This window comes from Pipra filicauda, unplaced genomic scaffold (genome assembly GCF_003945595.2).
Source record: "Pipra filicauda isolate LSUMZ 115617 unplaced genomic scaffold, ASM394559v2 scaffold26_size5592650_pilon, whole genome shotgun sequence".
Classification (NCBI taxonomy): domain Eukaryota; kingdom Metazoa; phylum Chordata; class Aves; order Passeriformes; family Pipridae; genus Pipra; species Pipra filicauda.
The window spans coordinates 5,300,379-5,315,427 of NW_024104387.1; the positions used below are offsets into that span (position 1 = coordinate 5,300,379).

At 39.1% G+C, this 15,049-nt stretch overlaps 1 protein-coding gene across 3 annotated transcripts in view; it reads right to left on the reverse strand.

Moving 5' to 3' along the window:
* Window positions 1-15,049, reverse strand: part of GALNT18 (polypeptide N-acetylgalactosaminyltransferase 18) — a 228,942-nt gene that overhangs the window by 46,505 nt on the left and 167,388 nt on the right. For all 3 annotated transcript variants that reach the window (XM_027736816.2, XM_027736824.2, XM_027736806.2), the window contains 3 exons: window positions 11,104-11,289; window positions 5,532-5,669; window positions 1,317-1,412 (listed from right to left, as the gene is read on the reverse strand). In XM_027736816.2, coding sequence (XP_027592617.1) covers window positions 1,317-1,412; window positions 5,532-5,669; window positions 11,104-11,289 — 420 coding nt within the window. The remainder of the gene's footprint in view (window positions 1-1,316; window positions 1,413-5,531; window positions 5,670-11,103; window positions 11,290-15,049) is intronic.

Sequence of the window (15,049 nt, forward strand, 5' to 3'; positions counted from 1 at the left end):
TGTCTTCAAAACCTCCTGGAGGCAAACAATGGTTCCCACATAATTATGTGACAAATAAGCCACAGCCCACGCAGTGAACAAGTCTGATGGATGGGATTCTCAGATATTTCTGCCTTCATCATTCATAATTTACTAGAGCATGATGCCACTAGTAATCAATATTAAAGGCCCTCAGCCAAGAAAGCCAGCACAGAACACAGTTGCAGTGTGTGTAACCTGGCAAGGAAGCACTGAATCATATCTGCAGCTCACCAAGCTCACGTTTCCAGCTCACTGTGAGATCCAGGTACAGGGGACAAGACTACCCTGTTGCTCTGTGTTTATTTCTGAGATGTTACAAGGATTCATTTGCTGTACAGTCAAATCAGGTAACTGACAATTCCAGTGTAAAACCACATTCCATAACCTCATAAGGTGGGGTATAATAGGGTCCTTTTGAGAAAGTCAATATAAAACGTAGTCAGATAAAAAAACTATTGAAACTGGAGGGATTTTTCAGTTTCTCCAACCACTCCCACAAGTATGTCCATTTCCTTTACGTAATATTTGCATATGTTACCTTTAAAGTTAAATAATCTGCACATCTGTCTTTGACAAGCATGTTCTAGGTCATGTAACATTACTTTTCCTGTCAAGATTTGTCTAGAAACACTTTCACTTATTTGGGGAGACACATGTCTTAACCTTCTTGTTTGCCAAGTTAATAAATCCAGCTGTTGTGTAAGAAAATGGAAAGGTTTTGGTAATTTGAGTCTTTGGCACATACTAGAGTAACAGGACAACAGCAGAGAAAGAAAAAAAAGTAGCTTTAGAAGAGGAGTTTTCACAAGGACATAGTTTGGAATTTGACACAGCTGTATGGTGTGAAGAGGGTGTCTGTACATTTTAGATTTGTGGAAATAAGACAGTAAATATATAAAGTAGAAAAAAAGATGTTGCTTCAGATAATGTATAAATAAACTGTGAGTATACCTATATATATGTATGTAAAATATCTTAAAATGCATTGTTTAATTCATATGACATGCACAGTTAAAGAACAGAAATGAAAGCTTTTATCAACAAATCTGGGAAAGTTCTGACTCTCATGTTCCTTAAATTCTTTCAAAATTAATAAATAAACTTCCTTGTCAAAGCATTAATGTACAAGGGATTCTCAATTTACAGCAGAAATAATGTTCTATCTTTCTATAAAAGAGCTACCAAACAGCTTACCGAGGTACTGTTGCAGGAAAACAATGACAGGTACAAGATGGTTCCTCCTACACAATCTGCAAAGAGCAGCAGCAATATCAGAGATCATCAGACAAACTAACCTGTGGTGTCATTCCATGGCAGATATACATGATTGGGATATTCTCTGTGTCTGGCCCTTGATCAAGGCACAAATCACTTTTCAGGGAATTCTGCAGCTAAAATAAACAGAAAGAAAAAGAAATCAAGCAAGTTTTACATGAGAAAAAGGGGATGTGATTACTCTTCTTAAAAAAAAAATCATATGTAGTTGAGCAAGAGAATATACAAAATTAAAAATATGTTGCAGTGAAGATTTTGAAGAGAAAGCACCTGGACTACATTCTTCCTTGCTGATCATCTAACACTACTGATTTCCATAATGTTGCACAAAGTTTCAGGCAGGGTAGATTTCAGAAAGCCCTCAGAGATAGCAACAATTTTTTTTATATACGTTTAAAAACATTAAGTCTGATGAGCCTCTGGTACACACTGTATACAGAACCTGAATGTTTTAGTAGTGTGACTGGCTGAGCAGTATAGATGAGGTACTAAACAGCTTTTCAGAATCCCTCAAGAGAGTCTTCTGATTTCTGGAAATAATTCAAAAAACTCCTTTCTGCTGACACCTGGAGACTTCTGGCCAATTGTTATGCATTAGCTCCCCTTTGCATTATTCCAGGCTAACCCACACACAGCAATGAACAGACTGCAAAGTACTTGGCCCTGGTCATCACAAAGCCCTGTATATTATTACCTGTGCAATGCTGAGGCAGAGTTTTCTGAAAGTGAAGTGCTAAATTAATGAGCACAGATAGCTGGAAGGCCTTTTTAAGTGTGGGGCCAAAGATGTGGATTGCATACCCATGGACATGTATAAGGGTGTTCAGTGGTATAAGGTCAGTTCAGGGAAGAGGAGAGGGCTGTGTGATGGAGGGAGTGAAGAGGTGATGTGGTTTGCAGCCATCTGTGATTAACTGAGCAGTCCTGTCAGCTGTGCACAGGAGCCTCCTTTGAGGAAAACAAATCCATATGCTTAGAAAGGAAGTCCAGAACTGCACTAGCATGTAAGAAGTGTGGACAAGCCAGAGACCAGAGCCAGACAGTGAATAAAATCAAAACCACCAACTCATCTCTGCAAGACTTCCAACTCCAAACCAAACTCTGAATTCAGTAATAGACAAGACAGATCTCAATGTTAAAGAGAAAATATGCATTAGGTATCAATACTGGTATTATTCCCAAGAATTAAAGCACTGAGAATAAAACTAAGTCTCCTCTTCCTAGGCTTCCTAGCTCTCATCCATAAATGTTACCATAACCACAACTCTAATCATGGTCAGATGTCGAGGCACCACTCTCTATCCAAAGCAATGATAAATATCAGATTTATTAATTCGTGCCTGGATCCATCCCTACCTTTGTGTTTTCAAAACCTCTTCCATAAACTCCAGTTCTAATGCTTGTCCTAGACCTAACGCTATAATCTTTTCCACAATAATCCCCACAATAAAGGAAGCAAAAAAATCTGCCTTGACCAACATCAGCATGTGACTTAGCTGAGAGGGCTGACCCAGTAGTAAAACAGAAACAGAGACTTCAGAGTCCCAAGCTTCGAAAAGAAACATGACCTTAACCTAACAGCAGCTGCCTGGTGATCAGGTACTACAGAAAAAGAGACAGGACACCATATTCCTTTGGACACCAATCCTCTTATGAACCTTGAAAATAAAAAAATAAAATGAGCTCTTCAGATTTAATATATTAATCTCTTATCCCAGCTGCAACTCTACAATTTACTTAGAATATCTAAAGAGATATTCACCTCTACCCAGATATCTTGTTAAATTACTCAGTATTTTTTTAAATTGATGATAATGTTATAGAAGCAATATCTATATTTTATACAAAAAATGAAGGCAGTTGATGAATGGAGGCATTTAAAGAATAAGAAAGCAGCTGACATGCTTTGAAACATCACACCTTTCTCCACTGTAAAACAGGCAAGCAAACAGGAAAGCAGACACAAAAGAAGATTAGATATCCAAGCAATTCTTCTACTAAAAAGATTGGGGCACTTTGTCTTTTAGTGTTATACAACAGTATTTCATAAATCAGTAAGCTGTGTAAGCTTAAAACACTCCCCCTTTGCCTGTTGTCATAGTTGTCCACTACTTCCTTTGTGATAGAATAAATAAGGCCTGCCTCTCACATCTCTCTTAGCTGATGAGGCTACTCACGTACTGCAGACTACAGACTGCATCATGTGCATTACTGTGCAGTCCCTAAATCACAGAATCATAGAATAGCTTGGGTTGGAAGAGATGTTAAAGATTGTCTACTTCCAACACCCCTGCCATGGGTAGGGACATCTTCCACTACACCGATTACTCAAAGCCCATGAAGCCTGGACCTGAACACCTCCAGGGATGAGAAGTCCACAGTTTCTCTGGGCAACCTGTTCCAGTGCCTCACCATCCCTATAGGAAAGAATTTTTTCCTGGTATCTAATCTAAACCTGCCCTCCCTCAGCTTAAGGCCATTCCCCCTTCTCCTATCACTACATGTCCTTGTGAAAAGTCCCTCTCCAGCTTTCTTGTAGCCCCTGTAGGTACAGGAAGATGCCCCAAGGTCTCCTTGCAGGCTTCTCTTCTCCAGATTGACCACTGAGTTCAGCATTTCTGTAAAAAACTCTTCTTATTCTTTTTGGTTTGTGTGTTGCCCAAAGGCTGATGAAAAACTCTCAGCAGAATATAAAATCATAGAGTGTCTGCTGCTGATTTTCATTTTGACTTGCACAATGTGGAGTTAACCCTGAGACAAATACCTTTGCTCTCCACTGGACTTCCTTTCTTTATATTGTATCATTTTCACCTGCAATCAGAGATTTTTCAGCCAGAGCTACCTACAAGAGAACCATGCACTTGTTAGCTGCTATGCCTCCTTGTCCTCAGGAAACTCCACACTTGATTAGATCATGGAATTGCTGAGGGCAATTCCACAGTCTATGGAAGAGGCTCCTTGCACACAGGTGTGATTTTGGCATTGTTCTGAACTACTTTGGAAGGTAACCATTATCTCATGCATTTAGCAACAACCCAAACCTTTGTTGGAAGTGCTTTTCTTCTCTTGTTTGATTGTACGAAAAGCCAGCGTTATTATTTTAGTTGATCATCAAAGGGGTCATGGAATATTGTAGGATGTGCAGTCCTTTCATTTGTCAAAAACAGAGCTGCTGCTCTATGGCACCCTCGAGGCTCTTGCAGAGCCATACTGGCAAACCACACAGGTCAGACTTCTTGAGAAATGTCTCAAGCCAAACCTTTCACTTGTAAGGTCTGCTCTTATTAGTCACGTTTCCCAAATGGGACTTGCATGCAAAAAGGCAAATTTAATTCATAGGAATCAATTTTTTTTTAATATACCACCGGATGAGAATGTGAAAAAGATGTCCAAGGCCTACTACCTTATTAGGGGCTCATATTAACTTACTATGCTCATCTTCCATGTCGTGCATACCTGCCCTCTCTGTTTGGATTGCCAGCTTTTGAGGGTCAAGAATTGCCTTTGCTTTAATTAGCACAGTACAACTCAAGTGTGATTTCAACACAGACAAGGGCACTACTGTCACACAAGTGATGATGATCCCAAAATGCATGGATGTAGCTGCAGTTTCTGTTGAATGCAACATAATCCTAGAACCTCTTTAGTGGTGCTTTACAAACGGGTTAGCTATGTGAGATTTGCTTAGTTTGGAATGTCAGTCTTTGATAACTTCTTCTAGCAAATGTCTGCTGTGATATCTGTTCTAGGGTGGATCAGGATTGCTGTTAAATGGTTGAAAGTTTAATAAGGGAAGGCATCAACCTTTAACAGTTGAATATGATTATTTTAAATGTCTTTCCTATTCTAAATGACTCTGTAATTTTAAATTAAGATCTGGCTACAATCTTAAGAAGGTTGCAGCTGAAATAGAGTTTATTTTGTGAAATTACCTGTTGCCACAAACATTCCAACTCTCAGCAACAATGTATCTAAAAAATCACACCTTGAGTATTTCTGTGTGGAATGCAATCCATGAAGCAAACAAACAAAAAATCAGGGAAGAAGATAACATCCAGAATACCTCAACATGAATGACAGCAGAGCAGTTGTCTCAGTCAAGTAACCAGTAACAAATTATTTAACTGGTGACTTGAAGTTTATCTGATTCTTCTACTTAGAGCCAGGCATTTCCTTCATGAATTACTTCCACTATTACACCTTTTTAGAATGGGAAATGTAAACAAGATCCTTACCACCCCATAGGCGACAGTATCTGAATACATTCTCATTTCTGGATACACGCTGACGAGATACCACCTAAAGGTCTTGCACTGGAGCTTTTTCCTTAGGGCCTTCCTCTCAGAAATATCACCAATATCAATTCCAGAGTCCTGCACGTGAAACAAAGGACAGAAAAAGCGGAAAAGACATCAGCAAATACACTTCCGTGTAAACTAAACATCCAGGGTCTCCCCCATTGCAATTCCCAGCTCTTGGTTGTGAAGTGAATCTGCTGCCCACACACACTCCATAAGTGTCTCAGCTAAATTATGACACAGGTCACCATGGTGGGGTCTCTGTCACAGGCTGCTTTGGTGAATGGAACCACTGCTGTTGACCTCAGTGGGGTTTCGATCCAGCTTCCAATGAGTATCACTGCTCTCTAATTTCCTGGCACTGTCCAAATCCAAAAGGAATTGGCAGGAAGCAGAAAGTTCCCCTAGAAACAACCTTATTGCTGCTGTTCCACTGTGGCCTAATCATTAGTAGATGACACTTTCTGGCCATTTCTGAAGTCTGGGTCACTGTTCCACTGCAAAGAGCGGAAGCTCTGCTCACCTCTCTGAAATAGCACTTATTAAATTTCTCCTATAATGTAAAAAGAGAAGTTGCTATTTTTGTTAAAAGCATTTGCAGAATATTCTCTCCCCCAGTTTTTATTCGCCTTTACATTTCTGGCTAACCTACTTCTCGCTTATAATTAGAGCAGATCACAAAGCACGAGTTTCATAAAGTCCCTGTATATAAAAATCAATAATTTATCACATTAAAATCATGCAGTAGAAATTTTTAGAGAGGGATCTAAGTGCAAATCCATGGCTGCTCTTTGACAGGAAGTAAAATGAGACATTTTACTCCACACTGTGTTCTACCACTCCTGCCTCAGAGCAAAACACAGGATAAATAAATTTTCATGGGGAAATCTTATAATCTATCTACTTATACAACAGCTTTTACTGAGCCATAAACACCCCAAAGATTTTGTCAGCCACAAGACAGGATTAAAAAATAACATTGAAAGCATTGAATTTTCTTAGTTACACATCAAAAAGCTATCTGTATAAGTAGGCTTCTGAACTGCTAAAGCAACAAATGCATCCCAAAGCACTGAATTAATGCTAATCTAGAATAAGTATATTTTATTATGGAAGTATTTCCTAACTGAAGGAAAACTGACTTCCACATGAGCAAAGTATACTAATAAGTAGGAAACTGAGATCTGGCATACACAGGCATAACTCATCCTTAAAAGTGGTGACTCTCCTCCCCTCAAACCCTACATCATTCATAAAACTTTATGTGGAGCTACTCCTCAAGTGGCCATTTTTTCCTGACTTTTGTGGCAAATGACTAGACAGAGGAAGAGGCTGTAGGGTGCTGTAAGAAAACCAACTGATCTCATGAACAAATCCTGCTCATGCACTTGCTGGAGTATCTGTTACCTGTGTGAAGAAAAGGAGGATGCCAGCTCACAGACATTTGACTTCCATCACTAACAAGACTTCCTGGGATGAGGTTCTAAATTGTTCCAGTGCACCCCAACTCCTTTTTCTTGCAACCCCGCAGGCACCAACGCTTTTTTCCTCACAGTTTATTGTGTAAGGTAAGAAAGAGCATCAAGGGCCTCAGTAATCATATCCTCCCATGCAGTTGGAGAAGAAAAATAGCTCACATATAGCACATGGGCTTTATCATCAGCAATAAGTCAGTGTGTTCCCAAAGCTGAGAATATGATGGGAGAAAAAAACCCAACAAACAAAACCAGAAGCAGAGGCAGAATGCATAGAAAGCACAGTTCTTGCTTCTGGGACTTGATGAATCTTTCCTTTGGGTTTTAAGTGCTTTTCTGAATCTATTTCTCTAAGTGATTGGGATGCAGAAATCACCATGGCATCTGAGATCCCTGTTTGAAGCGCTCAGTACGTCAGAGAGAAGCCCCCAGAGATCCCAGGAGGGCAGTCACAACACACTGCCAAATGAGTCTGACTCCTTTTTAGTATTCCTGTTATTAGCTCTCAAAGACTAAAACCTTTGGAAACATCTGACTTCTCAGAGATCTGTGAATTTTTCCATGGAAAAATCGGGTCCTGTGGTTAACATTTTGGAATAACATATTTCATGGAAAGTCCTGACTATTATAACTGAATGCACTTTTATTACCTACAGAGTCCATTACCAGTGCACTGTTTCATCAGCTTCCAGATAGAGAATTACTCCTGTAGTTACCCACTTGTGTAACAGTATTTGGCAATGCTATCTCTCTGTCCTCTCTGCATGTCTCTCAAAATTAGGTCTTGACATCTTTTTCCCTTATCTGAAGCTAGGTTTGGCTTGAAAATTGCCCCTTTTTGGTATTTCACCATCTCATCCACTGTCTCTTTGTCTCATGACTACTGGAAGTCTGTATTACAAGTGTCCCACAAGCTTTAAGTTATTTTTTAGTTTGCTTCTTTACACTGAATTCTCCCCCTTTCTCCTGATGTTTCTGTACCAACCAGAGCCTGAGTTGCTCCTGACCTTTAGATGTCTCAAAGAGGACTCCCACTAATGATGTATATGATTTTCTTTATGCTGACTGATTCAGTTACAGCGCTTGGGAGTGTAATTTTGTACTGGACTCTCCTGCTTTCCTTAAACATGTACTTGCTTCCTACTGTTCCAGATTCAGCTCAGTACTCACAAGGTTTAGCATGGGAAAGTAAGAGGAATTCCCTGGTCTCCAGAACTTTTCCCCTGATTCTTGGCACCAGGCCTTGCACAATGAACACAAAAATGCTATAGAACACCTTCAAAATTCTACAACTGATCTGGGATACTTGAGCACATGTCGTGCTGTCAGAACCAAACAGAACCCCAACACTCTTCATACAATCATAGAACGGCTTAGGTTGGAAGGGACCTTAAAGATCACCTAGTTCCAAACCCCCCATCGTGGGCAGGGAAATCCTTCACTAGACCAGGTTGCTCAGAGCTCCATTCAACCTGGCCTTAAACACTTCCTGGGATGGGGCACCCACAACTTCTCTGGGTAACCTGTTCCAGTGCCTCACCACCCTCACAGTAAAGAATTTCTTCCTAATATCTAGTCTAAACCTACTATCTTTCAGGTTAAATCCATCCCCCCTTCTCCTGTCAGTACATGCCCTTATAAAAACTCCCTCTCCATCTCCCTTGTAGGCTCTCTTCAGGTACTGGAAGACCACAATTAGGTCACCCAAAAGCCTTCTCTTTTCTAGGCTGAACAATTCCAGTTCTCTCAGTCTTTCCTCATAGGAGAGGTGCTCCATCCCTCTAATCATCTTGGTGGCCTCCTCTGGACTCACTCCAACAGGTCCATGTCCTTCCTGTGCTGAGGACCTCAGAGCTGGATACAGCACTCATGGTGGGGCCTCATGAAAGTGGAGCAGAGGGACTCTTCCAAGTCCTTCCCTCTTTTCCACACAGTAAAATATGAAAGGTGGGTGAACACTTGAATGTACCCAGCTGTAAGTCACAGTCTTTCTGCCAGGAAAATTTTCTGATGCTCATCAAGGTTCCACACTGTCTTAGAACATCCTGCAGCAACTACCAGACAATGAGCACATTCAGGCTTTATAGGCCTGCTAGAACCGTGAAAACTAAGCTGTTCCCCAGGGCACTTTTAATAAGTACATGGCCATGTTTGGGTTTATTTGCTTTTCTACAGTGGTGAGAAAAACTAAGGAAGGTTCTTTGCGCTGCAGGTTCTACACATGCACATAGTAACAGATTTCTCCCTGTAACAGAGGCATCTCAGTACATTACAGAAGAGACTACCACTATTAAAAGCTGATTCAGAATTTGCCATTTCCAGTTTTTAAGTCTCCTCTAAGGCTTGACAGCAGTGGCCTTTGTGGAAATATAAGAGAATATAAGTTCAGTGCAATGATGATTACTACATGTGTGGTAGGAAAATGACTGGAGATCCAAGTAGTAAAAAAACTTGTTATTCCTCTTTAAAAATATAAATAAAATCAGTGTTGGCAGTACAAGATCTACTATGAAAACATCTTGATGGATTTTGTGATGTGAAGAAATCAGTTAAGTTCACATACTGCATTTACTTTTCCTTTGGTTAATAATTTTTGCTTTAGTTAATAAATTAATTTTAAAATGTATTATAGCAGACTTATTTTTTTTCTGCTCTATCAGCCCAGTTAAGACTTATTATTACATGTTAAATGGGAATTTAATAACATTAACAACCATTTATCTTTGCCTTCTTTATGAATTTGATTTCAAATTGCATTCAAATCTCAAATTTGCGCAAGCTTAAGCACCACCACAATCATATCTGGATGAATATTATGCAACTATGTGTATAATACAGTATAACCTGGTTATCAAAAGGAATTTCTAAATTTTGTGCTGTTTTTGCAAGTCAAAAAATTGAAACTTAATCAATTTGAATCAATTAATCAATTGAAGATCAACCAATCTTCAAGAAAATAACTAACAATAAAAAGTAGAATCTGAAATTTAAATCTATCAGGTTAATCACAAATAAATTTCATTTGAAATTGTTTTGACAAAAAAATAAGTAACCCTATCCAGTCCAGAAATATCTTATTCTTGTATGAACTGCTGTGGGACTACACAAAACAGGGACACTTAAAGGGCAACTTGGATATTGTGAACATGGGACTAACTTTTAGCAAAGTCCTTTACCTATACCAGATTATAGAGGACCTTTTTTTTCCCCTGGTACTTTCATGGTAAATTTTGTGGCTAAGGCTGCAACCTGAAAATAGGACAGTGACTTCCCCACATTGCCAAAATTATCTAGTTTTAATCACAAGAGATGAAAGATGCTATTGAAAGCAGCTGAATCAACATTAGCATTCATATAACTAGTTGTTTTTTTTATTCTAACCTCTTTTACTTATTAAACTACAGGAGAAGTACAGCATTTTATCTCTTGAAACAGAAATTGCAGCAAAACCAGTTTCTCAGAACAGCTGTGAAATCACTCAGAGAGATTTTACAGAAATTTTATTAAAGTAAAATGAAATTGTCCTTTAATTTATTAAGCCTAGACTATTTGCTTTTGCAGTAATGTCATACACCCCACATTTGCATCAACAGATGTCAGCATCCCTTCTTCCTTGGCAGAACTCTCTTGCCAAATCTGGAGGAATTATAGCTCTCAGTGATGGTAAATAGGAGAGTCAAATTCAAAATAAGATGTGTAATGTAGATTTGATGCCTTTTTCCCCCCCATGTTTCTCCAGCTACTACATTAAAATGTCCACGAAGAGTCATCAGTGAGGATGATGAACTTGAAAAGAAATTAATTTTTAAGGGACTTAAAGAAGACAAAGAAATTATTCTACAATAAGACACAATTACATACATATATATGTTTATATGTAAGTGTGTATGTATAGGCACATCTTACGTGATTCATAAATAGATACATACATGTATACAAATAGAATCCCACCAGGAAAATCAAAATTCAGGGTAGGAACCAAACTCAAAAGGATCTAAAGCCAAAGCTTGCAAACCCTGGTCTTTGTGACTCACCTCCTGGGGTATGTTCCATGCCATGTAGACGTGGCTCTTAAATTCATCCATCCAGACTTCGGCCACCCTCAGTGCGTTCCTCCGGACGTGAGCAGTCAGATCTTCTGTGTAGGGTTTATGTGCTCTTTCAATGTGGGCAATCCTGGAGCAAGGCAGAACCTCAACACTTCCTCCACACTGCCATACCTAGGAGGGAAAAAAAGACACACTGCTGACTGAGAGCTCCCTGCACCACTGTGGGTATCTAGCAAAGACATTGAAATTGTTTTATTTCTATGCTTGTCGTTGTTGCAAAGGAGAATAAGTTCTCAAGACTTGTTTGAGAGGATTTTTTTAGACAGTTGTGAGAGGAGAGAGTTATTACCTTGCCCTACCATGAGTTTCTACTACTACTTAATCTTAGTGCAGAACTTCTGCATTACTAGTGGCCTCTCATCACAATCTTCCTGGATCAATTTATCTATTCTCAAGATTATAAAAAATTATTTACAGGGCATTCAAAACAATAACAAAAACAACTGGTTCAAGAAGTGCCCCACAGGCATTTCTCTAAGGTTTTGCACAGTCCACCTCAACACATACACACATTCCTCACAACCTAGAACTAGGCAGCCTGTCATAACAGGGAAATTAAGCCAATCAACACTAAAGTTTCAGGTTCTTGGAAGATGAAGAATATAAATGCACCTTATGCTTTGCTTTAAACATAGTTCAGAAAGGAGTGACAAAGACCAAGACTGCCTAATGACAGTGTTGTGTGAACAATTTCATCAGTCACTACTCTTACAATACATTTACAATGCAGGTTACTGCACCTGCTCGACTGTGTTTCAGTTTTGCCCACTCCCACAACTCAGCTAATGTCCATAACATTAGTCATACATATTGCATTAATTTCTGGTTTTCTCTTCCTGCTTTCAACAAAAGAGAAAAACACTTTGGCAGAGTTAAGAGTCAGTGAAGTACATGTATTATTTTACATGGAAGCACTTTTTCTGTGTATCTTGTATTATGTAAACTTCCTAACAAGATCAAGGCAGCCCATTCATAATGGTTGAGTGGATGCTGCTCAGGTGAAACCGCAGATGTACTCCAACTGTTTGATCCTGCTGAACAAGTACCTCAGCATCCCAGAGGCAGGTGTGCTCACTGAGAAGTGACAGAGTTTGCCTTATGATACTGCCAGCAGAGATTCCTGAGACTTGGTATCTCATCCTGAGAGAGCAAAAATGAGAGCAAGGGTGCTTCTTCCTCATACAGCTTATCCAGGAGAGCATATTCTGGTCTCCCTCCTAGTGGCCAGGGATGTGGGTTGGCAGAACATCCTGTTCTGGAGCTGATCTCAGACCCCTCAGGTCTGTCCATCCTATAGGCATATGCTCAACTAAGGAGGCACTTTGTTTCAGTCATTCATTTTATATATTTAGACATCTGGCTTGAATACAGCATTTAGGCATTTGGCAGCTCCCGAGACCAGAAAATGGGGCATGAATTCAGAATGTTTACAAAGCTTTTTCTGAACTGGTGCCTAATTGCATTCAGCATATGTTGGGAGAAGAGATAGAGCCTTGGTTTTCAGAGCTCTATGGAAAATGAGCTATCCCATGAACCTGCTGTACAGTCAGGAAGGAAGCTGAAAAGACTTCAGCATGTCTCTGTGTCCAGAACTTGGAAAACTATAAGAGTAAATAAACATAACCATTATCAACATCAGGGTAAAACTGAGATGATCATAAATATTTAAAAATAAATGTGAAATTGATCTGGCACAAGAATAAATAATCTGGAAACAACATTTGTGTCCCGTCTTTCTAAATGTCATATTAAGTGGGCAATCCAGCTTAACGATCTAACAAAATGAATAGTTTGTCAAATGTTTAATTATAAATGGTCAGCTACATCTCCTAATAAAGATTAAATGTGAAGTATCATCAGGCTGTGTTCACACAATGCCTGCTTTCAGTCCAAGCCACTTCTCAGTACAGCACTGACATCCAGCTATAAATATATTCAGAGTTACTCACTGTACACTGCTTAAATTGGTATCATAAAAGACATGGAAGATGTAGAGATGGTCATAACTTAGCCTAGGACAAAGCACTTCACACACCACATGCACTGCCTACTCTGCCCAGCCTCTGCTCATCTTAACTAGGGGTGGCCTTGATCCAAGTCTAACATGTGAACACCAAATCTTTTGTGGGATTTTCAGAGTTAGGTCTGAATGCCATCTTGACAACAAGTTGAGCCAAAAATTCACAGTCTGTAGTAAGTTGCATTTCCAAGTAAATTTCTAGGAACCGAAAATCTGAAGAGCAGACTCACCTATAATTTTAGTATTGATTCAGTAATCAGTGAAATCTGATTTGACTTCATAATGAAGTTGTATGTTTTCAAAAAACATCCTGAGATGACCAAACCCGTACTATAGTTTGTAAATAACAATTACTTACCTGAATAAACATCGATTAATCAAATCCAATGGCCACTCCCTCCCAGACCTTGTTGGTCTTTGTTCTATTTGCAAAGACTAGTTAATTACCATCAATTAATTAACTATCAGTACAGATGCTGACAGAACCAGAGGGTTGTATTAAACAGTTTGGAAACCATATTCTGTTAATTCTGAGCAAACATCTCCAAAAATCCACGAAACGGTGATTAACATGCAGCAAAACTGGATTAGAGGTGTACACTAAAAGCTTCCATATATCAAGATGAATAAAAGGCCTTTAATTAATGAATTTTTAAAGAAGACACAAGAAACACACGGGCTCTGAAGATATGTAAGTTACAGCTGTGCAGAGCTACCAGTGAGAGCACTCAGAGCCCTTGCAGAGTGAAGGCAGAGACAGTGCTTTAGGAGGCCAGAAAGCACAATCCTGACATGCTCAGCTGGTCACACCTGGGACAAGCCATAGTCCCTTTCTCTCCCAGAAGCTTTCAGTGCCAGCACATCGATGAAACTCTTTTATCTGAACATTTCATTGCACTGAGGGAGTGGTCAGTTGTAAAATACAAAAATGTAGGTAGGTATGCATTAAAACGGGACTTTCAAAGGACATGAAACTCTCCTGCAACCTCATGGAATTCTGGATTACCAGCTCCCTAAAACGTGCAAACCCTCCAGCCAAGGAATGAAGGGCTTTGCTATTCATACAATAAATATTAACCACTGCTTTGGACCCACTGTGGATAACTGGATGTTTTTCAAGGTATCTTGAGAAGGTATAAATCTCATATCAAAACTGCACAGAAGAGACTAATGAAGTACTCTGAATCAATACCTTTTAGTCAAATATAATTTTTAAGGGCTTTTTTAATTAATATTTTAATACTAGGAGATATATTTTCTTAAAGACTCTACTCAGAGGGAAATTGCAAAGCCTTTCAGAGTGATCTGCTCTTCGTCTAATAAAATTCCTGTAGACAAGGGATTGTCTTTATAGCTAAGAAATAGGAATAGCAACGGAGGGGTCAGTTTCTCACAACTTCACACATCTCCCCTGCGAATTTTACAGGGTTTTTTTTGCTGTCATTACCATTCTTTATTCATGCTTCATCCGTACTGAATAGCTTTCTAGTTCTCCACAACTGTTATTTTATGTGATGGCTATAAATATATACAAAAGTTTAAAATCAGTGAGGCACTTGCAAATTATCACCCATGACTTTAGCAGCAAGTCTAAAGATAAAAGAGCTTCAAAGACTTTTTTTTAATCACATGAAAGGGTTTGAAGAAAAATGTTATATCTCTGAGCATACTATGGCTGCAATCAGTAATACTTAATGACTAACCTGCTTGTACAAATTGCAAGGAAGAAACGTGATTAATTTCCTCAACCATGGTTAAAAGGAAATTCAGCACCTTTTCCTGTTGCCTATGAAGATGTTTTATGTATCATAGGCAAGAGATGAAAATTGCCAGCAATAGTCTCAATTTCCT